The sequence below is a fragment of the Channa argus genome, chromosome 5, assembly GCF_033026475.1.
Source record: "Channa argus isolate prfri chromosome 5, Channa argus male v1.0, whole genome shotgun sequence".
NCBI lineage: Eukaryota > Metazoa > Chordata > Actinopteri > Anabantiformes > Channidae > Channa > Channa argus.
In genome coordinates this window covers 21,522,543-21,546,737 of record NC_090201.1, presented here as the reverse complement: position 1 = coordinate 21,546,737, position 24,195 = coordinate 21,522,543, and the positions used below count along the sequence as shown (strand labels likewise).

Here is a 24,195-nt window from a genome sequence, read left to right as displayed (position 1 = left end):
GCCAGGAAGTCAGTCTTGACAAAACTGTGCGCACAGACCATTAACTTGTTGCTCACTTAATAACTACATTAAGGACATTGGATGTAGGTGAAAGCTTAACAGCATCATGTGTAATTTGCCAATTAAGTTTTCCATGAACAGTAAACGCAAAATCTGTCACCTGAAGACATTCTCTACTTTTGACGTTCGTTTAAACAAAGTAGTGACACAGAGTAAAGATGACCCCTGTGCTGCATTTGAGCTACCCTGCTGATAATACAGGTTTTTGTACATGTTTAGTCCCTCCAAGGCAATACAGTCAATCATGGAAACAGAGTAAGTGCATTGCTAATTTTAATGTACGTACACACACACACCCACCAACACACACACACACAAAGAGTGTATTTACAAAAGCTACCACAAAGTATAGTAACAGTCACTTTTACATATTCACAGAAACTATTGAATGCTTTTTTGGAGTTTCCAGAGAGAAACGCCAACCTCCCATTAATCCATAACTCAAATGTAATTTCAAAACAGTATGCTTTGTATATTGTTACAAACTAAGTTACATGGACAAACAAAATGTGCATGAATGCATCAAGTTTTCTGCAGATATTCAGATACAAAGACTATGGTTCACAGATAATAACTGTAGGGCTACTATCAAGTATAAAACAGGACACTGTTTAGGGTTTAGCAGTAGGAAGGGTGATCAGATTGTACTCTGTCATTTTTGAAAATCTAAGTAAAAAAAACAAACAAACAAAAAAACAAACACCATCTCTAATGTTGTGTACATTGGGCTGCACTATAAAACCCTATTGGAAGTTCTTGTTCCAACTTGAAGGCTTTAAAACATAAGGCAGCAATAAATACAACAGACATAAGTACTGCAAACTATTGCATTCAGCAAACAAGCTTATACCCCACACAAAATTATGAAAGTCTATGGAGGCTACGGAGTTTCCATGAAAGTGAATGGAGTGATGATATGGAAGAAAAGACAAAAATATGTCTGTCTCTTTGCTGGACATAGTTCCCTCCCTCACAGAGGGAAACTGAACTGGACTGTCTTGGGACAGTAACACTGTAACTTTAAGTCCCATAACACAGTATGGTTAACAGCTTCAAGTGCAAACATTGGCCACATCTTATGATGAAGTCACAAAAGTGTTTCAGTGCAACACAGCTGTCTAATCACAAAGATGAATTCCAAAGTTTTAACACAATAAACCCTTTCTGACTTAAACACTTGGGTAATTTGGCCGTACACTGGTAGTACGTAGCTGCCAGTTGTGGAAATGTCCATCAAGGTCCTGCATGGTCAACCAGCAAGTTGATATGGTCTCATGCTGAGAGAAGATGAAGGGGTGAGTTGTCCACAATATATTCTCCAACACCCACAAAGTACATCACCTGTGCAATACCAAAAAGGGGTGCGATGACAAGAGCCCGGCATCCTGCACCTTTCAGGAAGGCAGAGGGTCCCTCCTTCCGCAATATCTTACTGTTGAAATACAGAGAAATTGGTTTATTTATATACATGCACAGTGGAAAGAGTGGAAAAGTGGTTATGTAACAACTTTAAACTCAGAATTCTTACCTCACACAGTCCACAACACCATTGTAAGTCTCCTCATTGGATCCTTTGTTCAGTGACTGGAGTCTGGTCTTCACCACTGGAAAACAAAAATTCCAGTTGTTTAAAATATTAAAACAATCTAGAAACATTGCAGGGCTGTTGTTAAGAGAACACATCAAGGATGGCATGGTAGGAAAAAACTTACCATCACAGGGGTTGACAGCCACTGCAGCAGTAGATCCGGCCACACAGCCTGAGAGGAAGGCCCAATAAAAAGGAGAGGATTCCTCTGGGCTTGTTTTGCCCAGGTGGTTCAGGTTGGCAAATAATGGGAAGTAGACAATAGAAAAGGGAACATCCCTGAAAGAAATTAGACCAAATAGTGTTTCAGCCTAAAAACTGCATACAGAGCAATGGGCCCAACAAGTTTACAACTGTTTACATTTAGGAGTGAATCCTTTTTTTGTTTGTTTTTTTACCTCATCAGTGTTGCCCCAAGACCTCTGTAGAGTCCCTTTATGCCATGGGTTTGAAGCAATTCCTTAGCTATTTGTGTGGCTGACACAGCTCGTGGTGCTGAGACTACCATGCCAGAGTTGTAGGAGCGACTGAGCACAGGGTTTGTGACCACAAGCTTTGTGGAAGACACAATGACTGGCTTTTGCTGCTGGGCCGCTTTGGAGAAAGGACAAAATACATATTAATATACACTGTGACACTGAAGTTAAAGTGGCCATCAGTTGAGCAAAATATCTAAAACGGATATTAAATATGAAAGGAAATATAAAATTAGTAGCCCTCCTACCAAGTCTGCCTGCATCCTGTAGCTGTATCTTGAGCATTTCCATAGGGGTGGTAACAATGACCTGACACATGCCAGCGGCACAGCCTGCAAGCATCTCTTTGAACACATTCAGCCCCTTTCTGTTGACACATAATAGAAACAATTAACAAGTGATGGGAAACTATATTTTCCTTAAACAATTTAGCACAGATGTGTTTATGTACCCATGCTTGGCAAGGTGATGGCGGAAGAAGTCATTAGCAGCTAGCTTGATTGCCTTCTCAGGAGTAACCAGGGTGAGGTTTACAGCAGCACCTGAGGAAAAAGCAACTAGTTAGCACTGAAGAACTCAAAAAAAAAAATTAATAAAAAAACAAAAACAAAAAAACAGTTTCCCCACCATCATTACAACACAATTAGTCCATTGTATAGCTAATGTACACACAAGACAAATGCTCAACTTTTCAGTAATAAAAATAGAAGAGTGTGTTTACATATTTACATAGAAAGGAGTTTCAGAAGGAGAATGTTACAAGCAATGCAAGACATGAAAATGAGTGATGAATGTCAAGACTTAAGCATCAAGTTAGAAGTTCAGTGAGTCAAAGAGGCCACTTTGTATGAAGAAAGTTTAAAGAATTTTGTCTACATAAGGACAAGACAGTAAGTAGGTTTATGAAAAGAGAAATGGATGGATGTTAATCAAAGGACAGATTGAATCCTTGACTATGAATTGAGTGCATAACTTTGGGAAAACTTAAAAAATCCATCTGTGAGACCCTCTCAAACTTTTCATTTTTTTCTACCACAGAAGCATTTTTCAAGATCAGCCAAAGCCAAAATGGACCTAATGCACAGTCCAGAACTGAGGATTCACAACAAGTTGACAGGACAGTGGAGAGACAGTTACTGACAGGGGAGTCAAATTACAGAAAAAACAGATGGCAAAACAAAAACGCCTACAGTTTAAATAGAGCAATATTGTAAGAACCATTTAATGATTTGCCTCCAGCGTGGCTGCGCCTTATCGGCTAGCCTTCAATATCCCAGGGGGACCCAAGTCTGTAATATGAAAAACACAGATGCAAACAAACAGCTTTCCTCACAAAAGCAGAGACCCAGACTGAAGGTCTCATTTTCTTTATTAAACTGTCTACAAGGTTTTACTTTTTCTACATAAAATATAAATATGATGAACAGAGGACATGTGATTTCCTACTGATTGCATGTTTGTTATTAAAGCACCAGAGCCTAAACTTCCAGTAGTGCAATTTGATGACAAGTAGACTCATTGATGTTCTTCAAGAAATTCCAATTCTCCTCAAAAAGCCTCATTCAATTCTCCAGCAGTGTTGTGGGGAGATCCAAACAACCTCTAGAGGCCACCTGGTTATTTGTGTCATGAGAGTACAAGACATGTGACCAAGTGGGTCAGTGACACATGCGACCTCTACGTGTTCACAACTCCAGAGGTTAAATGCCTGGGACACCACACTAGTCAGAAATGAAAAAGCCTTTCAGATGAGAAGTTAAATGTCTTCAGGCACATCAAACAAGCCCAGCTGCCATCAAATAGCACTTTAGGAAAACCATGACTGAGAATTTCCAGTCAGCAAAAGTTAAAACTAAAGAAACATTGTTTCAGAACAGCTTTGGCTGCTTCCATTTATTAATTTTCAATTAAATCAACCAACCAAAGCACTGACAAAATATCTAAACCTTTAGTAAAATGTAAAAGTACTTAATAGAAATTATATCAACCTCACCGGAGACAGAGCTTACCCTCTGCTATATTTAATCCTCTTCTACATGTTCTAGTCTACTGGTTGTTAATATTTAAATGTACAAAAATCTTACCTCTGTACATGCCAAAGTAGCCTTCTGATCGAACTGTCTTGACAAGGCAGTCCATCCTACAAAAAAAAGCAACAAAAACACATCAGTATGGCCCAGTAAATTGAGATTAAGAGAGGTGCTTTTTTTCCAAAATACAATTATAGGCCATTTTTTCCAAGTTTTGGAAAGTAAGGGTCCATAGAATTAATACTAAGACATGCCAAGTCTTTTGAATCACTCATTCAAGAAAGTTCAAAGAATGAATGGTCTTCAAGGTTAACCAAGTTAGGAATTTCTTTAATTCTATCCAACTATAGTACTGGATTTAACATGGATGTAGTATGTGTAATGCCAAGATGTTTGGTATGGTATTGCCCGGTAAATAATCAAGACAGAGTACAGTACCTAAAAATACTCACATGCTTTTGTACACCTGCTGACCCGGTCTCTGATTCTGCAACCTGGTCTTTACCAAGTCGATGGGGAAGACACAAGTAACCCCGACAATGCCAGCAATACCACCATTGATGAGCTTGGCTGGGAGGCTGAAAGTAGACAAAAAAGGAATGCCAACATTTTAATATTATTATTAGAATCAAACTAATCTTGCTTAAAAAAAGATATGGCAAACTCAAAACTAATACACAATTATGGCAAGAATGATTAGTCAACAACTGGAAAAACCTATTTTACTAATCCAACAATGGAGTTCTGTCTACTTAAAATTCAGTTTAATTTAATTGTAAACCACATAGCTTTGGGGTTTGAATATCTCGTGCTACAAAAATTAGTAACAAAGTGCAGAGTGAAAAGTCTGAATACTGTGAACCTAATTACATGTCTATTGATACAATTTGGAGAAGGAGAAAGTCTGAGATGTACCTGATCTGTTGCTGGGACATGATGACTTTGAAATAAGTGATTGAAGTTGTCAAAAGATAATGTAGATCCAAGGGTCAAAACGAGGAGTAGATACCTAGAAAAGAGACAGGTGTGAGAAAGTGGCAGGTTTCAGTGTACTGATGCAGATTAGCCTCCCTTCCACGTCACAGTCACGAGACCGGTGATGCGGCTTCGCTCAATGCAGCCGGCACTAGGAGGGCGGTGCTAGTCTGCAGTAAAGCGCTGCTCGCTCCGCTACTTGCAATTTGAGCGGTGCCCGTGGCGTGGGCGTGCTCTGTAATACGGGAGACACGCCTTTCATACATTTCTGATACGGATCTGGAGCTTCTGAATTTTCAAGTCACGGTAAAGATAAAGTGCCAGCTTTGGCGTGAATTTAAGATAATCTTCGGTTTAACTGTAAATTAACGTTAGTATTAGACGACTACGTCAATGCAAACGTTTCGATTCCGCCTTAAATTGGACCTTAAATTGGACCTGCATCAAAAGGTTAAAGTCTCTGCCAAATCGTTACAACAAACGAAAAAAAATATATAGCGTTACAGCCTTATCAGAAACTTTAAAAGCCTTCAGCTTTCGGTTTCCTACATAATCTCACGACAATGCAACGGCTGGCTGGGTCAGAAGGCGGCTAACAGTCATTCAGAACAGTTCCGGTAAAAAAAAAAAAAGATACGTACAAGTTAGCCAACCAGAACTGCGTGACGACTTTCTAACACACACATTGTTCTTTAAACTTAGATTGATCATTTTTACTTACCAAAAGATTGACTTTGAATTAGCGTGGGGAAGTTCAACCTGCCGTTAGTGTCTAGCGCTGTAGCTGTGAGTAGAATGAGTGACTGGAAAATTCCACTGGGTTTTGTGCGGGGAGGAGGCGCTTGTTCCTCCAACTCCACGCTCCCGTAGAACTACAACCAATAATGGTTAACATTGGTAGTAAACACAAATTTGATTGGCTATTTGTGATCCTCCCCTTTTGTTATTGGAAGGCTAACCTATCACTCAAACTCAGCAAAGATAAAGGAAACCATTGTTCAAAGGGTACTTCTTTGAAATATTAGGGTTAAACTTCTTCTTGATGCAGATATACATCATTTAACATGTATATATTTTTTATTTGGAGAGCTTATCCCAAGGTCGGTGAAGTCAGTGTCACTGTCCCATTTGTTAAAAGGATCTAAAGTCTAAGATGATCTTGGGCCAATATTGAAAAGTTAGGCCTCATTTAGGTGTTCAGGGTTGCCAATTTGTAGTTTCACTAGAATGTTCATTTTGCAAAGCCTTAATTTATACCTCATTGATTTTTAGTAGGCAAATGATGTATTGTAAAACAACCCTTACATCACAGTGTGCACAGCACAATTATTATGGAAGTGTAGCGGTTTATAAAGCCGTACTGATCAATAATGTCAGAATTAAACTATAGTCTACTTAAATTTGATGGATCACTTTTTGTGTTTATTAGACATGTGACAGTGCTTGAGTACCTAATGAGGTGGTAATTACTGTTTTTTATTAAATATAAAAAAGAGAGAGTTTGGGTTAGGTATTTTATCGTTTTTCACACTTGCATTCCTCTCATGCTTTGACAGGAGTAGATAGACTTCTATGTAAAGGAGCCTTTACTTACGTCTTTAGAAACGACTCGGTCACGTGATTCCAGCGAAGGCGAGGCCTCGTTTTTCATTGGTGAGGTGACAATATACAAGGGCTTCATTCGGGAACGCCCCCTTTTGTGCAACACAAGCTTCTAAACTCTTTTTGGCTCCGCCCGCGGGATAAAATCATTCTATTGTATTCTACTACTTTCTAGGATTTCTAGAATATTCTGGTTTATAAAGGTTGGTAATAGAATTGATAAACAGTCAAACATCGAGAGAATAAAGAGATTAACTGACACACGCATAGCAATACAGCAAGGCAGTGAAAGTTTGCCCTGGAAAGCTCCAGTCTATGAAAACCAAAACGATATGAGACAGAAATATGTAGCACTTTTTGCAATAACACATGAATTCTCTAGCAGTAATGCACATGTTTATGCAGAAAAAGTTACACTATAATAGCCCACACTGATGAGCAATTAACATTTCATTTTGATTATCTATACATTTACGAAATGATATTTTGAGTGGATTGGCTTTTAGCAGTAATGCAGTATTTATTAACAATAGTGTTGCTGCTTTTATTATAGCAAAGTATTTGGACACCTCATGCAACGTTGTTCGGTCCTGATTTCTGCATGCTACTAAACATATGGTTGTGGAAGCTGATCCTGCCTAAGGTATCCTGCAGCAAGCTGCATAGGAAGGTTTTGCTGCAATGGAAACTTCATGCTCAGTAAAACGCCCTTACACAAATAAAGGTAAAACCTCCTTTTAGATGTGATGATAAACATGGCCTTTATGTCATCTAGGTTACATCGAGAAAAAAAGTAGTCTACTGAATAACCTAAATAAATGTTCAGTTTTCAGTAGGAACCTGTCCTACCGAACAGGTTTTCACGGTACCAAGAATTAGCTGCATAATGTTAGACACTTGAGGCCAAAGGCATGAGTGCTCTTGTTTTCTCTGTCAGATGTTTGCTTTAAATGTATAGGCAGACTCCAAGGAGCCTGTCTTTTATTGCTAGTGAATGACAGAAATGTTGTGTAACGGTGGGTGGTACATAGGAACTGTCAAGATGAGGTCTCAAGTGTGCATATTTTAAATGGCTGCAAAGCCTCTAGTCATCCGGTTTTCTTAGAATAGGTGAAATGGAAGCAGGAATTAGACAATGAGAGCTCATTATGATTCATCACAAAAACCTGCTGATCCCAGTAACCTAAATTCTTTCTTGGGGCTTGGGCTTGAGTTCAGTTTGCTTTTCACAAAATAATGTAACGCTATGTTCTGCTCATCAGAATAATTGAATACTGAACAACCTGTACTACACAGCTCTGTATGCTTATCACTGGTTTGCTTATCTTCTTTTTATTAAAGGCATGCGAAAATTGGAAATTATATGATCTAATGGAGGTTTTTTACTTACACCGCAGCATGTCTTCAGCAGTATTTCTCGTATAATTTGTTTAATCTCCTATGTAATTGGGTGCACAACCTCAAAAGGACAGGTGCAGAAAAATCTTTGAAGTTCAATCCAAAGTATCACAACACGGCTGTCTTCAAACAGTAACCAAGTATTTTGACCAACAGGTCTTCATATTAGTATGATCTGATGATGATGTTTGCGGTAATATTAAGGAATCACAAAAATGATTACAATGCAACCAGAGGGAAAAGGAATATATGAACCATTTTTCATGGCAATCGATCCAATAAATGTCAAGAATTTTTACCATGAAGCCTCAATTGTAAACTTTACAGTGGAAAGGAAACGTCATGTCAGAGTATCGTTCAAGTCAACAGCAGTTCGATTTGTAACGTCTGATGTAAATCCATCAAGTAATCGCGAGGTATCATACAGGCTTTGTGAAACTTTTGACCAGATGAGAGTGTAAGAGGAAAAGTCAGGGTATCACCAGTGTCATTCAAACACATTTTGTCTTGGTAATAATCCATCCAAAAGTTGTCAAAACAAGGTCCTGTGGGGGGAGGGAATTACCACCATCAGTAGTTGTTGAGATATTTCAGTCTCAACCAAAGTGGTGGACAAATCGAGCAACTGATTCACAGAATGGCATTTCCGTCCCTACAGCCATGGCACTAGCACAGTTGAAAAAAGAATTCTCACATTTTTTCTATTTGAATAAACACAACACAAACAAAACTGTAGCGTTTGTCTGAATGAGAGAGTGATCGCACCCCACAGATGGTTCTCTGGAATGCTGATGGAAGCAAATTCCATGTCATCTACTGCTTTATCCATATGGGTATTAGTGTATTCAAAAAAACACTAGACATGGAATTTCAGCTGGGCAATTCAAACCATTGTCGTATCAGTCCGGTGACATTAGAATCATATCAAGTCCTCTGTTGACATACAACATTCAGCTTAACTAATCCTCCAGTCAGAAGAATTTACAGCTAGTCATGCAAATTGTTTTTAGTCAAAACATGTTTTTTAATCTCTTCTACTACATAAATATGACTGTCTTTGCATAGTTACATTTTTACTAAAACCTTTGTGTATTGTGAACAAATACAAATAAAAATCCCTAAATGTTTTAACCTTGAACACATATAAAAGGTCAAGGTTAAATAAAAAGTACAGTTTTTTTATACAGGAGAGGAAAAAGACATAGGGATAATATGGATGCAAGACTCCATTTTGTCAGCTGGCTGCAAGGTTTTCCATTTAACTATTCAAAGTGTGAGAAGCCGTGAGAACCAGTGGAAAACCAAATAGTGCTCAGTTAGTAGCAGTATAATATACAGAAGTGACAGTTACTCGGTAGTGGAGTAATGAAAGAGCAATGTCACAGGAACCCACATGAAGTGCTGAGCTATTAATAGGCTCCAGCTGTCGTCCAAAATCCCCTTTGTGATTTGGAATCTACAGAAATAAACCTTACTTCAGATGAGACCACATTACTAACAGTTCCACTCACACTGTAATGTTGGTGTTTGTTACCGTGTGCACTGTGGCTGGATATTTGTCACTGATAACCCAGTTAACAAGCAGAGATGTGTCAACAGTCATGTGTCGACACACCTTTCAAGGATGACTGTCAAGGTAAATATACTGCCCAGAGGTGACACTGTGGAATGTCACCGTCTTGTGCTTGTTATGTAGTAAACCAAAGCTATGGACCAGCACAGCATGTTAGTCACAAAGCTATTTAGAGAGTTGAATTATCCCCTTCAGAGGGAACATAATAAGTCTGGGAGTCACACATGAGTGTAGAGAATAAATATTGATGCTGACCCATCCTAAACGGAGCAGCAAGAGATGCAGGACAAACAAACTGGCCAACAAAGGCACAAGAAATCAGGCTGGTACAATATTTAATTGTAAGTGCAGATATCATTGTATTCATCACAAACTAAAGGATGATGTTTGTGTCTCCTCAAAAACATTCATGGATCATGCAGTTTCAGGTTTCCAGAAGAAAGCAGCTGACAATGAAAACATCACGAGACTCAGAAAGGGATAATGTAGCTGCTCTGGCCAGGGAATGGGTACATACGTCTGACTGGTTTGGTACACTTAGCTGTGTCTACACTGGCTCTGTGCGTGCACTCATTGCTCTCAGTCTTGCATGCACCACAGTGGCAGCCGAGAGCGACAGGGTAAGTGAAGACAGGGTTGGAGTCGACGGGGCAGCCAGGCAGTATGGCTGTGCGGTACTCAACCCTGTCATAGGTGCAGCCTCTCTGGATGAGGAAGCGGGAGCCAATTATATCCCTCATGTTGCTGTCCTGGTAAAACACAAACACAGGGGTAACACTCTGCACTCATGATTCAGGTTACTTAAGATGTAAGTTCCACAACCAATAATGACAGGTATACATTTCTTTTTTAAAAAAAAAAAAAAAAAAAAAAACCCACTTGGATCAGATTTTAGTCGCCACTTTCAACTTCATAGCCACACTTGAAACATAATTTAAACAAAGTTCCGCCATTTAAAAAAAAAATCATCGTTCTTGCATCTATTTTATGGTTTTACAATCTGGATAATCTCTCAAATACATCATAAAACAATTTAACACTTTCTCTACAAGTAACCTGCTGTTTAATGTTATCACTTATTTAGTGTCTCCTTTATTTTCTGAAAAAGGTATATTATACATTATATTGATACAGGTTTAAGTTAAAGCTTGATTCACATTTTAGAGCAATTAAATTGTGATATTTAAAGATGTATAAACTTTTCATCTTCTACAAAAAATATACACTTTTTCTACCTTTAAATCTTTTATACATTTCTCTGTCTTCGTGCTTCATTTTCCGCTGTTGGTAATCCCCCACAAAGCAATACATACCCGTGAATAGCAAAATCCCATGCAGATAGTGGTATTGATCGCCACACAGAAGTCACACTCTGGCTTCTCCACGTATAAGGTGAAGTCAGTGGGTAAACACATAGGAACAACTGGGCTGAACCGCAGAAAAAGAAGCCAGCAGGTCAACACTGCACTCTTCATTTTAAGAAATCAATTGGGAACCTGCATGAGAAGAAAAGAAAGAGAAACAAACTGAATCGCAGACAACATTAAATGGAGTATTCTTTGTTCCCCTCTGCAAGTGAAAGACACCTGCACATAAGTTGCAGGTACCTGCAGACCAGACGATGCTCTGAGTCTGAATATCTTTGCTGAACGCTATTTATGCGAACGTTAATCGACTTTTATCCAAAGTAGCTGCTATCTTCTATCTGTTTAGAAAAGGAAAAGCTTTTTGTCCATTATGTTAATGACATGAATTAATGATTTCATCCATTTCCTTCAGAGTTCATGCAGTAACCAAGAAATTGAAACAGTGGATCCTATCAACTGAGAACCTGCAGCTCTGTATCCAAATACCTACTTTCTGTGTCGAGATGAATGCACATTTTATGTTGCATCAAGCCAAATTTTAATCCTAACATTTATTTCCTTTTCCAAAACAAACCTCATCTTTCTCATTGGCATAAAAATTCATCGCAAAGGATTTCCGTGCTCTTCTGTGTACAACTGAGTAAACAAAGTATGTCCAAACTTGTGATGAACAAGCGTAGAAAATGTCAGGTTTCATCTAATCCGTTAATAACTGAAGTAAAAACTACTGCAGTATAGACTTCAGCATTAACTGTGAATAAGTCACAAATCACTAACTTGGCTTAAAAAGTGACAACACACTTGTTACATTTTTCCAACACTTCCACACTTGTTTTTGTTTAATGAAGCATGGGATTGCTTTTAATTAGACTTTGTTAAGTTAAACCTGGTTTCACACATTGTCTGTAATGTGTCATATATTGGCCTACTGATAAATACACTTCACACACCTGTGATCCCTTTATTTATTTCATTCACTGTCACGCATCTGTAAAATCCTTATCTAATAACTGATCTTTTATTAACAGCTAACTGGCTGGCGTGTGTTTTTGCACTCTAGTGTATCAGTGACCAGGAATAAAGTCCACAACATTATTAGAACACAATAACAACATAAAAAGTGTAAGTTCAGTTCGTCTGAGCTGCTCATTCCCTCTTTGCAACTCAGCTTTACAAACATTAACAATATGCAGCATTTTACATTAACTTTCTCAGAATTTACTGACACTCTCAGTATCAGCGACGTGAATGAAATCAACCATAAAATCCCTGCCCATTAGGTTACTAATTTCGCAAGTAATCACACTTAATATCGACCTTAAACCTTTTTATGATGCAGTTGTCACAATGTTTCCGACGTGTCGTTGAATTTAACATGATGTGCCTCTGTGAATCACTAGATGCATAATCCAATCCCTAAATGTGCAAAATAATCACAATGGTAATCACCTGTGACTGTGTGAATACCTAAAAAAAAAAAAAGATGAGACAGCAGGAGTAGTGACCTTAAAGATAACCAGCTCTGCCTCCTGAAATTCCTAACACAACCAGTAACTACTAAATAACCCGGAGCTGTATCAAGACCTCTCCTGGGTCAGTTTATTTTAGAAGGAATGAACACTTTTGAATGAACAATTCTTATTTGCCATCAGAACAACCCAGCCTCACATACACCGGAGGATCATCGACTTTGACAATCACTGAAATTATGGCTGACTTCTGTACTATGTGTCCTTGATGGATCATTAACCAAACTGATCTAATCTCCGTCCGCCGAATTCTTGTAGGTGAGACTCGACTGATAGACTGGCTAAGCAGGAAACAAGAGAGAGCTCGAAAAACTTGGGATTTTCTAAGTCTTTGGTAAAGGTTTGAAGGGAAACAGTTACCTTGTTTTTAGCTGATTTAAATTGGACTGAAAAGTTGGGAGATTCTTAAAATGGTTTAAAGGCCATTTTCTTGCTGTCTTTAAAGTATAGTATTGTTATGCTTGGTTATGTATAACTGGAGCACAGAATATTAGTCAGAGAAGAATTTTAAACATTAGCAAGATTTTACAACACAGAAATCCTGGTGAACCTAGACATTGGTAACGTTTAATAGGGAAAAGGAGGCTCCTTTCACTGAGTTTACCATGGTTGGTACAGGGGGTCCTGTGGCCACTTTCTCTGTGTGGGATTATGTGGTGTTCGCTGGAACAATTTTGGCGGCAGCTGGCATCGGCCTTTTCCAGGCCATTCGAGGCCGTAAGGAGACCAGCAGTGCTGAGTTCTTGTTGGGAGGGAGGCAAATGACAGCTGTGCCAGTTGCCATGTCGCTCACTGCCAGCTTCATGTCTGGTATCACAGTCATTGGCACACCTGCTGAGGCCTACCGCTTCGGAACCGCCTTCTGGCTTTTCGGCTTCTCGTATGCCATCATGTCTGCTCTAACTGCTGAGATTTTTGTTCCACTTTTCTACAGACTTGGGATCACCAGTGCATATGAGGTAAGGAGATAACACAGACTAAATGATTATAATGGCAACAAAGGCTGGTGGACAGGTGCAGCAGGAAATAACGTTAGAATAAAATATCTGTGAGGTCATCATAAAGATTTTAATGTGGCTAATGATTTATGCACAGTGGGTGAAAACATGTCTGATTTAAACTGATCAAAGGTAAATAAGGTTGTAATTTATCCACCTGCTTTATAACGTCCACCAAAAAGTGTGTGGAAGTAACATGAAAACATGGCTATGAGGGTTTTTTTACATCACGTTGTTTGGATTTATGTGAAACCAAAATAACTTGATTAAATGACTGGGTCTCCTTTTCATTTTTAGTACCTGGAGATGCGCTTTAATCGGCTCATTCGGGTAATTGGAACATCAATGTACATTGCACAGACGGTAACTACACTTTTTTTTAACTGAACAAAAGCAAATATTAAAGTACTTTGTATTCAGACAACTATTACAAACCATGAGGAATAGAACAAGCAACCATGATTAAAATGGTAAACAGCACCTGGCATTTTTTTTTTTTTTTTTCATTTTGACTATATGTAAAATTAATTCATGGTGCCAGCTACATGAAGCCATTAAAATGAATCATGTGCTTAAAGTGTTTCTACCTAATCAGCTAATGGTGGCATCTTTTCTCAGGCCTTGTACACCGGGTTGGTCATCTATGCTCCAGCTCTTGCACTAAATCAAAGTAAGTTAAAACACCCAGAAGCTCATATTCCTGTTTCAAAACCTCATAAAAACAAAAACTGATCTATTTAGTTTTCTTAAAATTTCTTATTTTTAGTTTTGTTTGTATGATATTATGCTTATGGAGAATCCAGGGAAGGATGGGGAATAGAGGAAAATGAGCGGTCAAGTATATTGACTGGGACTTCCACAATATAGTACCTGAGAGTTTTGCAGTAACACATGACAAACGATCTGTGTGTCTTGGAGCCTGGTGTCTGTGCGCTGACATCATGAAAAGCAGGGGTTTAGTTTAAAGATTTTCTCTTTAGTGTAGGCTTCTCCTGATATTGTGAATGATGTTGATGCAGTATACTGTACTGATAAACAGGTTGCTTCTGTAAGGTGTTTTTTTTGTGAAAATAAAGACGGAGGCAAATCAAGTCAGCGTCTGGATTAATGGATAAAGAAGTTAAAGCAGACCATCACAACACACATCACATCACTCCCAGTCTATTTAAACTGTAGTCTCATACTATCCTCGGTATTGCCTAAAGAAAGAAATTGTCCTCTAATAGCTGTCACTGATGTGTCCCTCCTACTGGTTGTAAATAAAGACAGCACTAGGTGCAGTATTTCTCATGATGGTTATTTGTCATTTTTGTAAATATTTGCTCATTGTCCATGCTGATTACAGAATACTTTGCAATAAGTGAACCAACATACATGACTCATGCAGTGTATGTTAAAATGTAGCCACATGGATCAATATTTGTCAAGTTTCCATCTTCTGTCCCTTGGTGATCAGATTCATTGTCTCACCCAAACATTTCTCAAAATCGCAGAAACAAAATTCAGTAAGCCGACAGAACTACACAATATCTGCAATCTATGGTTTCTGTCTATATTTTTGCATTGTCTTAGCAGCTAGAAATAAACATAATTCATTCATGTAAACCTGAACATCAGGCCATTGCTTTACATTTTAGCACAGTCAGTTAATCTGGTAAGAATGTAAACACTCAACACAGTAAAAAAACTGTTCTACTACTTAGCAATGATGCAGAAAGGTTCAAATATCAGGAATGAATAAGATGTGTGTCTACTTAAAGACGCACAAAAATATGTGTTGCTATAGAACACGAATAATAGGATGTGTCATGCTGTGGAAAAACCAATAAGATGCTTCACTTGTCTTTTGTGGGCTTTATCAAAAGATAAGTGAAAACAAGATTTGTATAATAAATATAGGTAATGAATAATTTGGATTACACAGAAACAAGCTGACAAAGAGAAACTTTCCCAAAGAGCTTTTTATAGTGCAGCTGGTGCCGTGGTGCAGATGACTGCACTGTTACTCCCTTATCCCTCATTCTACTGATAAGGTGCTTCTAAAGAAGTAATAATTTGGCATCGACCCGGTCAGTGATAGAAGTTTAGGTCGTTCTTCTCATTAGCTAAACATTGGTGAGCAAAGAATTCAGTGAGGGAAGCAATCAGTAAATACAGGGTTGTTCAAAATAATAGCAGTACAATGTGACTAACCAGAGTAATCCAGGTTTTAAGTATATTTTTTATTGCTACGTGGCAAACAAGTTACCAGTCCCAGCATTCATGATATGTACGCTCTTATGGCTGTGCAATTTCCTATTGTGTTTGGGGTCATTGTCTTGTTGAAACAATCCTTTTAAGGGCACGTCCTCTTCAGCATAAGGCAACATGACCTATTCAAGTATTTTGGTAGGCGATAAATAGGCCCAACACCATAGTAGGAGAAACATGTCCATATGATGATGCTTGCACCACATTGCTTCACTGTGTACTGTGGCTTAAATTCAGAGTTTGGGGGTCGTCTCACAAACTGTCTGTGGCCCTTGGACCCAAAAAGAACAATTTTACTCTCATCAATCCACAAAATGTTCCTCCATTTCTCTTTAGGGCAGTTGATGTGTTCTTTGGCAGATTGTAACCTATTCTGCACATGGCTTTTTTTAACAGAGGGACTTTGCGGGGGATTCTTGAAAATAGATTAGCTTCACACAGACGTCTTCTAACTGTCACGGTACTTACAGATAACTCCAGACTGTCGCTGATCATCCTGGAGCTGATCATTGGCTGAGCCTTTGCCATTCTGGTTATTCTTCCATCCATTTTGATTATTGTCTTCCGTTTTCTTCCACGACTCTCTGGTTTTGCTCTTCATTTTAAAGCATTGGACATCATTTTAGCTGAACAGCCTATAATGTTTTGCACCTCTTTATAGTTTTTCCCTTCTCCAATTAACTTTTTAATCAAAGTACGCTGTTCTTCTGAACAATGTCTTGAACGACCCATTTTCCTCAGGCTTGCAAATGCATGTTTAACAAGTGCTGGCTTCATCCTTAAATAGGGGGCCACCTGATTCACACCTGTATTTTCACAAAATTGAAGACCTCAGTGATTGAATGCCAGACTGTTATTTTTTTGAACACACCCCTTTCAACTAATTGCCCAATTGCACAGCCTGAAGAGCGTGCAGCATACCCTGACTGCTGGGTCTTTGTTGTTTTTCTGAGAATCTAACGCACTTACTGGTAACTTGTTTGCCCTGTAGCAATAAAAAATATACTAAAAACCTGGATTATTCTGGTTAGTCACATTGTACTGCTATTATTTTGAACAACCCTGTATGTCCAGGCTAGTCAAAGGTCAAAGCACAAACCTTTAAGGCCCAAACCCAAACCTTAAAATGTGAGAGACATGTGATTAGAATAAAAACATAACTATGATATACAGATTGCACACTTTTTTGGTAGTACTGGACCAATAGTTTTTGCGAATACTTATATTAGTATTAGTATTTGGTTACATTATTCTGATTAGATCAATGATGCCAATTCGATGTTTTCAGGTAAGCTGGAGGCTCTTCAAAGTTCTGAACGCCACAGGATATTTTGGTGCAGTACATTGACCCAAAGAAAGAACGTCAGCTCTTCCTTTATTCTAACACGTAAACCAATTAACATTACAGAAGTACAGGGACATGAGTTTATCAGCAGAAGAGTTTCCCCTCTGTCTCCTCCCACTTGAAGGGTCTGAACACGTTTCATTTCCTTATTCAAAGTGCAGATTGGCCTGCATTAATTTTTATCTCGTGATGTCGGGAGACGAAGATAAAAACCCTGTTCAGTACATTTTTGTTCTGCTACCCGAGATTTGTCTTTACTGCTGTCACTTTTTTGATCAGTGTAAGACATTCATAACTTGTCACATTTGAATTAATTTCACAATGTGGATTCCTTCTATGTATCCACATCCATCTTTCAAATGCTGTGGCTCTGTGGAAAATAGGACAACCAACAATTTTATGTACATCACCCAACCGTAATCACCTGTGAAGCTTTAAACATGACAGTCTACTAAAAGTCATTTCTTATGTTGTAATTGGTCAAGCTGATGGATCATTATCATAATAACATTATGACTTGTTTGAAATTAAGTGTATTTTAAGAGGCTGGTAGTTGCAGCTTGAAATACTTAAAGATTTAACTAAATGTGGCTGTAAAGGAATTTTGAGAATACTACATGCTACAAATAATCTGAACTTGTTTTAACAGCATTTCAGTTCAAATTGACCTTGATAGACCTACACGTTGAATCAGTCTTGTTGAGCAAGATTTTACAAATAAATGACATTTTTACATACATTTCTTAACCTCGACGTCTTTTCAGCTGTACTTGCATCTCTACATTATTAGTGAGTCAGACTGGTATTACAGCCACAGGTCAATTCAGAAACCTGTGTATTATCCATTATATTGACACAATATATACATTATAAATAATCATAGGAAATGAGACTACTAACAATTTCGTCAGTGCCTCTATTCTTTAATTAATTTAATCTTATTCAATCTGTTGCCATACACAATATGTCCTTGTCAGATTATAACTGATAAATTAGGTCTCTGACTCAAGCACTATAGTCCATATAGGAAATCTAAGTCTACTAAATATAGAACCACGCTGAATAAAATGTATTGGCGGTAGGGCGGCTTTGCTCTTTATTTTCTGTTGCCATGGTGAATTGTATTTCTGAGCTTCCCCGATGATGGCACATGCTCAGTGTGAGCAAACCCAGAGTTCAGGTTTAACCTCAGGGTTTGCTAAAGCTGCTTCCTGAAATACCCCCCAGGTGTTGCTGACAGGTGACCCTGTGGATGTGGCCTACGATAAGTGATGGGAAACTGGTCTAGGAAGGATTTCATCTCCGGGTGCTCCTCCTCTCAACGTCTCCTGGAGATTGCTGTGTTATTTTAAAGGAACCTCTGGTCAGAAAGCCTTTGCCTCAGGACCTGTACCTAACCAGGATGTCATGTGATGTGACATGTGTGAAAACATGTGTCTGCTGTCTTGTCTTCACTGGTGACAGCGCTGGAATCTCCACACCAGTGGTAACATGCTAAAAGGCTGTTGAAGACAGCTTATTCTCCAGCAGACACTGGGTTGTATGACATGAGAAAAGAGACATGAGTTCAAAAGAACAACCCTTTAACAGAAATATTTGCAGTATTCACACGACATCAGCTGCTGACTGGAGATCTCCTCGTTTGCTCTGCAGACCCCAAACAGGTCAAGACATCAGCACCAATCATCAATGGGGCGAGCTTCTTTAAATATATCTAGTTTTTGTCTACTAACGTTAACCACTCAGTTTCTTCCATTCTTCCATGTTACTACAAATGCTCTCAGGTGCTTTATTGTGAAAGTGCTTTTAATTATAAATGGACTGCACATATCCTCCTTTCTCCATAAGCAAAAAAAAAAAAAGACTGAAAAACTGAAAAACAAAACAAAACCAAAAAACAAAACCAAAAATATTTTTTTTTCTGTTTTGATTTGAAAACACAATACTGCAGGGTTTTTTTTTATTTTATTTTTCCGTTTTGTAACCTTTTAAAGCAGAAAAACAAACAAACATCTTTTCTTGATAAAAAAGGGAAAACAATTATTTACGGACAAGTTATAAAAAGATGAACAAATACTGAACAAATCCACATTGTAATGGGAATTATAATGGAAAATTTGTATCTGACTATTCAGTCACAGGACTTGATCTGTGGGGAGTGCTGGTGGCCACAGGAATCGTGTGCATCATCTACTGCACTTTGGTTAGTACTTTTTATAGACCAGAGGATTAGTTTGTTTCTTCTGTTGGTTACATGTCGCACCATCCTGCCACTCTGGCTTGGTGTCCCTTGACAAAGAGTAACCTCAGTGGAATGTAGTTAAATAAAGGTTAAATGACATTACAAAAAAAAATCTTACATATGTTAGTTGTATCAAATAAAGTATTTGAATACTAAACATCATTTAAGAAGCGTACATTGCCTGAACTCCTTGAATCCAAGTATATTTTTATTGGAAAAGTTAAACTGAAAACAGTGTGATTCATTGGGGATTTTGCACAAATCAATTAGTCATCATCATACACTTATTTTAGATTTTGATCAACGACACTATCTGATCTGCTTGTAAAACTATTCTCTATAATAATGTGTAATTGTAAATTTAAATTAGCACAAAATCCCTTGGAAATTAAGCCAATTCTGATAACATTTCTTTCAGGGTGGCCTGAAAGCAGTAATCTGGACAGATGTGGTGCAGATGGTAATAATGCTGGCAGGCTTTGTGGCAGTTATAGCTAGAGGAGCTGTACTGCAGGGAGGCCTGGGGGCGATTTGGAAAGACGCCGACAAAGGAGGCCGACTAGAGACGTTTGAGTAAGTATTTTATGCAAGTAATAATAATTGTCAATTATGATACTAGATGAGCAGAGATTCCTGAATCTGAGCAGCTGAATAAGTGTCTTGTTTGCGGATGTTCTTACACATTAACTTTTTATCGCAGCTTTGACCCAGATCCTCTGAAGCGACACACTTTCTGGTCCATAATAGTTGGTGGAAGTGTGATGTGGGTGTCTATCTACTCGATCAACCAGTCGCAGGTGCAGCGCTATATCTCCTGCAAAACACTGGGACATGCTAAGATGTAAGCATTCCTGCTTAGACATGCAAACAGTATGTAGTTGTTCTGTGGAAATGGCTTCATGCACTGACAGGTCTCCTCTCATCTTTCAGGTCTTTGTATGTGAACATGGTTGGCTTGTGGGTAACTGTGAGTCTGGCTATGTTTTCTGGCCTCACTATGTACTCCATTTACAAGGAGTGTGATCCACTTTCAAATGGTGACCTTAGCACCAGTGACCAGGTAACTGCAGCTGCAACTGTCTCCTATGGATGTCATGCTGTCTGTCACTTGGCGTGGTTAAAGTTAAAAATGTGTGTTTGTAAATTAGCTGCTTCCCTACCTTGTGATGGATATTCTGGCTGTCTACCCTGGAATCCCTGGCCTGTTTGTGGCTGCTGCATACAGTGGGACCCTTAGGTGAGACTTGAGACTAACATGGAAAAATTGAGTATTGCACATAACACTCAAGGCCCTTCCAATAAGAAACTACTCTACCAGGTAAGGTGGGGTGGAAAGACAATAAGGAAAGTATACTGTTGCATTAACCTGATTCTTTTTCTTCAAATTCAATGACCATAACACAACAGATTATTGTATTTATACATTATAAACATTACACATTATTACCTATCAGCAGTGTCTAATCTTACACGATTTAACCGGACTGTCAAAAGCAAAACCCTTACGGTTCTGTTGTAGACTGACTGTTTTTTTGTTTTGCTTTTTCCCCAGCACGGTGTCCTCCAGTATAAATGCCCTGGTTGCTGTGACGATGGAAGACTTTATCCTCCCTTTGTGCAAAAATCTCAGTCAGAAACACATTTCCTGGTTGAACATGGGCCTAAGTAAGTTGTGAGAAGAATGCTTTTGTGGAATCCTGAGTATCACAGTAGAGTGAAAGGCAAATCTGGCAAAAATATGAGAAAAAACCCTCAAAGTCATCATTACTCCTACTACCCCCCACACAGCCCACTAGATCATTGCCAGCATTTAGTTTTTTCTCTTGCTAAATCCTGTCCACTAAAACACTACATTTTCAGTTTGTGTTAGCGTTGTGGCTGATCAGTGTATAGCTTAAAATCTACGAATAATAAAGTGCAACTGCAGCAAAACTTGTTAATTTCACAAGAACATGCAGGAATTCATCATGTAGATATTTGAAACAGGAAAAAGCTGCACAGGTAGCAACATGCAAGTTCAATGAACTACTTTTGTAAGTGTGGGATCAAAGGTGTGGCTCTGCATAGCCGCAGGGTCTGAATGCCATTTTTAAAGACTCCAGATAATGGTTCTGTTCACTGCAGTGCACCTATACCTCCATACCATACCTCCATACCATACCTCCATACCATACCTCCATAGCATGCAATTAATGCACCCATCATTATTGTACTATTGACAATTTGCTGTCACAACAATCACACATTTAGTTCATAGATGCACATATCTTCTCACAATAAATATAAAATAACTTTACACAGAGAAAAATTTGTTGACTGGTGAGGTTTTTTTGCCAAATGTGGTAAAACAAAATTGAGCTTATCTGCCTCAAAACTTTCATCAAAAAACAATTGGAATCTGCAGTAACAGTGTTGTAAAAACATTCTTTTTCTTATTATCCTATTTCAATAATTTTAATATGAATAACTCCCAGGTGTATTCTTTGGTGGCCTGTGTATTGGAATGGCTGGAGTTGCTTCGCTGATGGGAAGTGTCCTGCAGGTAAACCTATTCAAAGCCATGCACCAGCAATACACTACAGTCATTTATTGCCCTACAGCACCACCATGAGCTCAGAATTAAAAAAGAAAAGCTTCATTTTCTATTTTCAGGCAGCTCTGTCCATCTTTGGCATGATCAGTGGGCCTCTTCTTGGTCTTTACCTATTAGGCATGCTTTTCCGCACATCAAATTCAATAGTGAGTATTTCCTATTATATTAACAGCTGCACCCCTTGACAACACAAAGATATCTTTTTTTAAGATAGCATTTTTTTAAACTGTAATTATATCTACTTTGCAGGGAGGACTGGTTGGAATGATTATTGGTCTAGTGTTGACTCTGTGGGTGGGGATTGGAGGCCAGATTTACCCACCAACAGCTGAAAAGACAAATCCTCTGAATGTTACCATCGTCGGCTGCACAAGGGATCAAAACTACACAACAATAGGTCCCTGGCCCAGTCCTACACCTACCACCTTGCAGCCTGAGTGAGTCATGTTACATATGACAAACATATGGTCATAGTTAATAGGGTTTTTCATTTGTGTATTAACCATCTAAATAAATACAATGTATAAAAGTTCTACAAGTCTTAATACATTCACTTACTGCTCAGTGAAAGTAAACACTTGCCCCAGAACATTGTGCTTCTCACGTGTAAGCCATGTACGCACAGTGCAAACATTTGACAAAGCCAGTGAGCTGCAAACACAAGGGTTATAAAGACTGAGTTCATTTCTAAGCAAAAACCTATTCTCAATTTCAATTTATCCAATGTTAACAATTGTGGCTTAAGAGAAAATGAATTAACTGTCTCCTTTGTGCATCAGAGTCAGGCCACCTTTAGCAGACTCCTGGTACTCTCTATCCTATCTCTACTTTTCTCTGTTGGGCACATTAACCACGATTGTGTTTGGCCTGCTGGTGAGCATGATCACAGGTGAGACATCCATTTTCTATCCTTTACTTCCACTCCAGACACAACAATGTTACCACTAAATATTCTGTATGTTAAAGTCCACTATAAAATGCTAGGAGAAAATGTACCCCTCCTTTTTTTTAGGTGGATGCAAGCAAGAAAAGATGAATTCTAATCTGTTCGTGAGGAAGAATGACCTGATCTGCTTCCGCTGCTTTAATAAATCCAAGGTAAGTTCTTGACCTTCTCAGATAACTAGTAGCCAAGTACAACAGTATTACCAAACTGCACAAAGTCAGCCATGTGGTAATATGATGCATAATGTTTTTTTAACCACTTCAGGTGTCCGATGTCACAGAAAAGGCTGCAAAGGATTTTGACATGGGAGCTGACAACCCAGCGTTTACAGACTTTGATGTGATGAGCAAAGATCTTGAAAAAGTGACCAAATTGTAAAGCTACTCTCTTACTACACTATACTGGTGGGGAGACATTTTAATTTTTAAAAATTATTTTGCTACTACATCCATAGTGTGCAACAAATTATAAAAGAAAAATGTGTATGTGTGCATTTGTTGTATATTGATATTAGTTAAATAAACAATTACTCAGGTATTACATTAAAAGGTAGCTTGGCAACTTGGTAAATCTTAAACTGCACATAGTTCCAATTCAAAAACTCAATTGATGTTTTGACACAAATGTGATTTGTAAACACTAGATAAAAGCAAGAAATACAGTAGAACACCTCCTATTGCTCTCTCTCTAATGTTTCCTACATTTTGTGGGATGGAGGTTTTCCTCTCATACTCAAGTCTAAAGATGGGGGCGCTGTGTATTGTACAGATTATAAAGTCTATTGAGGCACTTTTGTAATTTTAGAGTAAAACTTTTTAATTGTAAATGCAAAATTTAAATAATGTCCGCTATTTTAGTATTTTCTAGAAAATTATTTACCTCACTGATTGTGCTTCGTTTTCCTGTTGAGCATTGATGTTGCAATATTGTTTTACTTTTACGTTGTTTTATGCTGACATGTGAACATAAAGGCACATTGACTTTTTTTTAGACATCATTGACACTGTACAAACTACCTGTGTGATTTAATCACAAACTCGATATTTAATAAATATTTTACAAAGATAAGCCACGTTGACCATAAACACACATACACGAGCACCAATTCAGCACAATGACCCTGGCGTGTATGTGACAGATAATACGTGACAGTAAAGCCAAGAAAAATAAATTCACTGTGTAGTTACTGCTTTGGAGTTTATTTGAAGTGAGTGGGGCAGAGA

The 24,195-nt window shown here is 38.3% G+C and overlaps 3 protein-coding genes across 4 annotated transcripts; 1 reads left to right on the top strand and 2 right to left on the bottom strand.

The window, feature by feature from the left end:
• Window positions 1-316: 316 nt before the first annotated feature.
• slc25a55a (solute carrier family 25 member 55a) lies at window positions 317-6,006 on the bottom strand. Of its 2 annotated transcripts, XM_067504650.1 has the most exons (10): window positions 5,851-6,006; window positions 5,070-5,163; window positions 4,607-4,732; window positions 4,209-4,264; window positions 2,576-2,666; window positions 2,373-2,491; window positions 2,047-2,242; window positions 1,773-1,927; window positions 1,589-1,664; window positions 317-1,492 (listed from the first exon to the last, which is right to left on the bottom strand). In XM_067504650.1, exons 2-10 carry the CDS (start codon window positions 5,087-5,089, stop codon window positions 1,333-1,335), a joined length of 999 nt encoding a protein of 332 aa, XP_067360751.1. In that variant the 5' UTR covers window positions 5,090-5,163; window positions 5,851-6,006; the 3' UTR covers window positions 317-1,332. The 2 variants fall into 2 exon arrangements, with proteins under 2 accessions (XP_067360751.1, XP_067360753.1); XM_067504652.1 differs by lacking the exons at window positions 4,209-4,264; window positions 4,607-4,732; window positions 5,070-5,163; window positions 5,851-6,006 and adding an exon at window positions 3,343-4,174.
• Window positions 6,007-10,020: 4,014 nt separating this feature from the next.
• Window positions 10,021-11,358, bottom strand: tshba (thyroid stimulating hormone subunit beta a). Its single transcript, XM_067504995.1, has 3 exons — window positions 11,310-11,358; window positions 11,016-11,198; window positions 10,021-10,451 (listed from the first exon to the last, which is right to left on the bottom strand). The coding sequence occupies exons 2-3, from the start codon at window positions 11,175-11,177 to the stop codon at window positions 10,173-10,175; spliced, it is 441 nt and encodes a 146-aa protein (XP_067361096.1). The 5' UTR covers window positions 11,178-11,198; window positions 11,310-11,358; the 3' UTR covers window positions 10,021-10,172.
• A 1,481-nt stretch (window positions 11,359-12,839) lies between these two features.
• slc5a8l (solute carrier family 5 member 8, like) lies at window positions 12,840-24,155 on the top strand. The gene is made up of 15 exons (XM_067505276.1): window positions 12,840-13,557; window positions 13,894-13,959; window positions 14,215-14,266; window positions 19,327-19,394; window positions 19,852-20,006; window positions 20,134-20,274; window positions 20,364-20,493; window positions 20,582-20,670; window positions 20,986-21,098; window positions 21,908-21,975; window positions 22,086-22,172; window positions 22,276-22,463; window positions 22,806-22,915; window positions 23,039-23,124; window positions 23,237-24,155. Exons 1-15 carry the CDS (start codon window positions 13,204-13,206, stop codon window positions 23,348-23,350), a joined length of 1,821 nt encoding a protein of 606 aa, XP_067361377.1. The 5' UTR covers window positions 12,840-13,203; the 3' UTR covers window positions 23,351-24,155.
• Window positions 24,156-24,195: the final 40 nt, after the last annotated feature.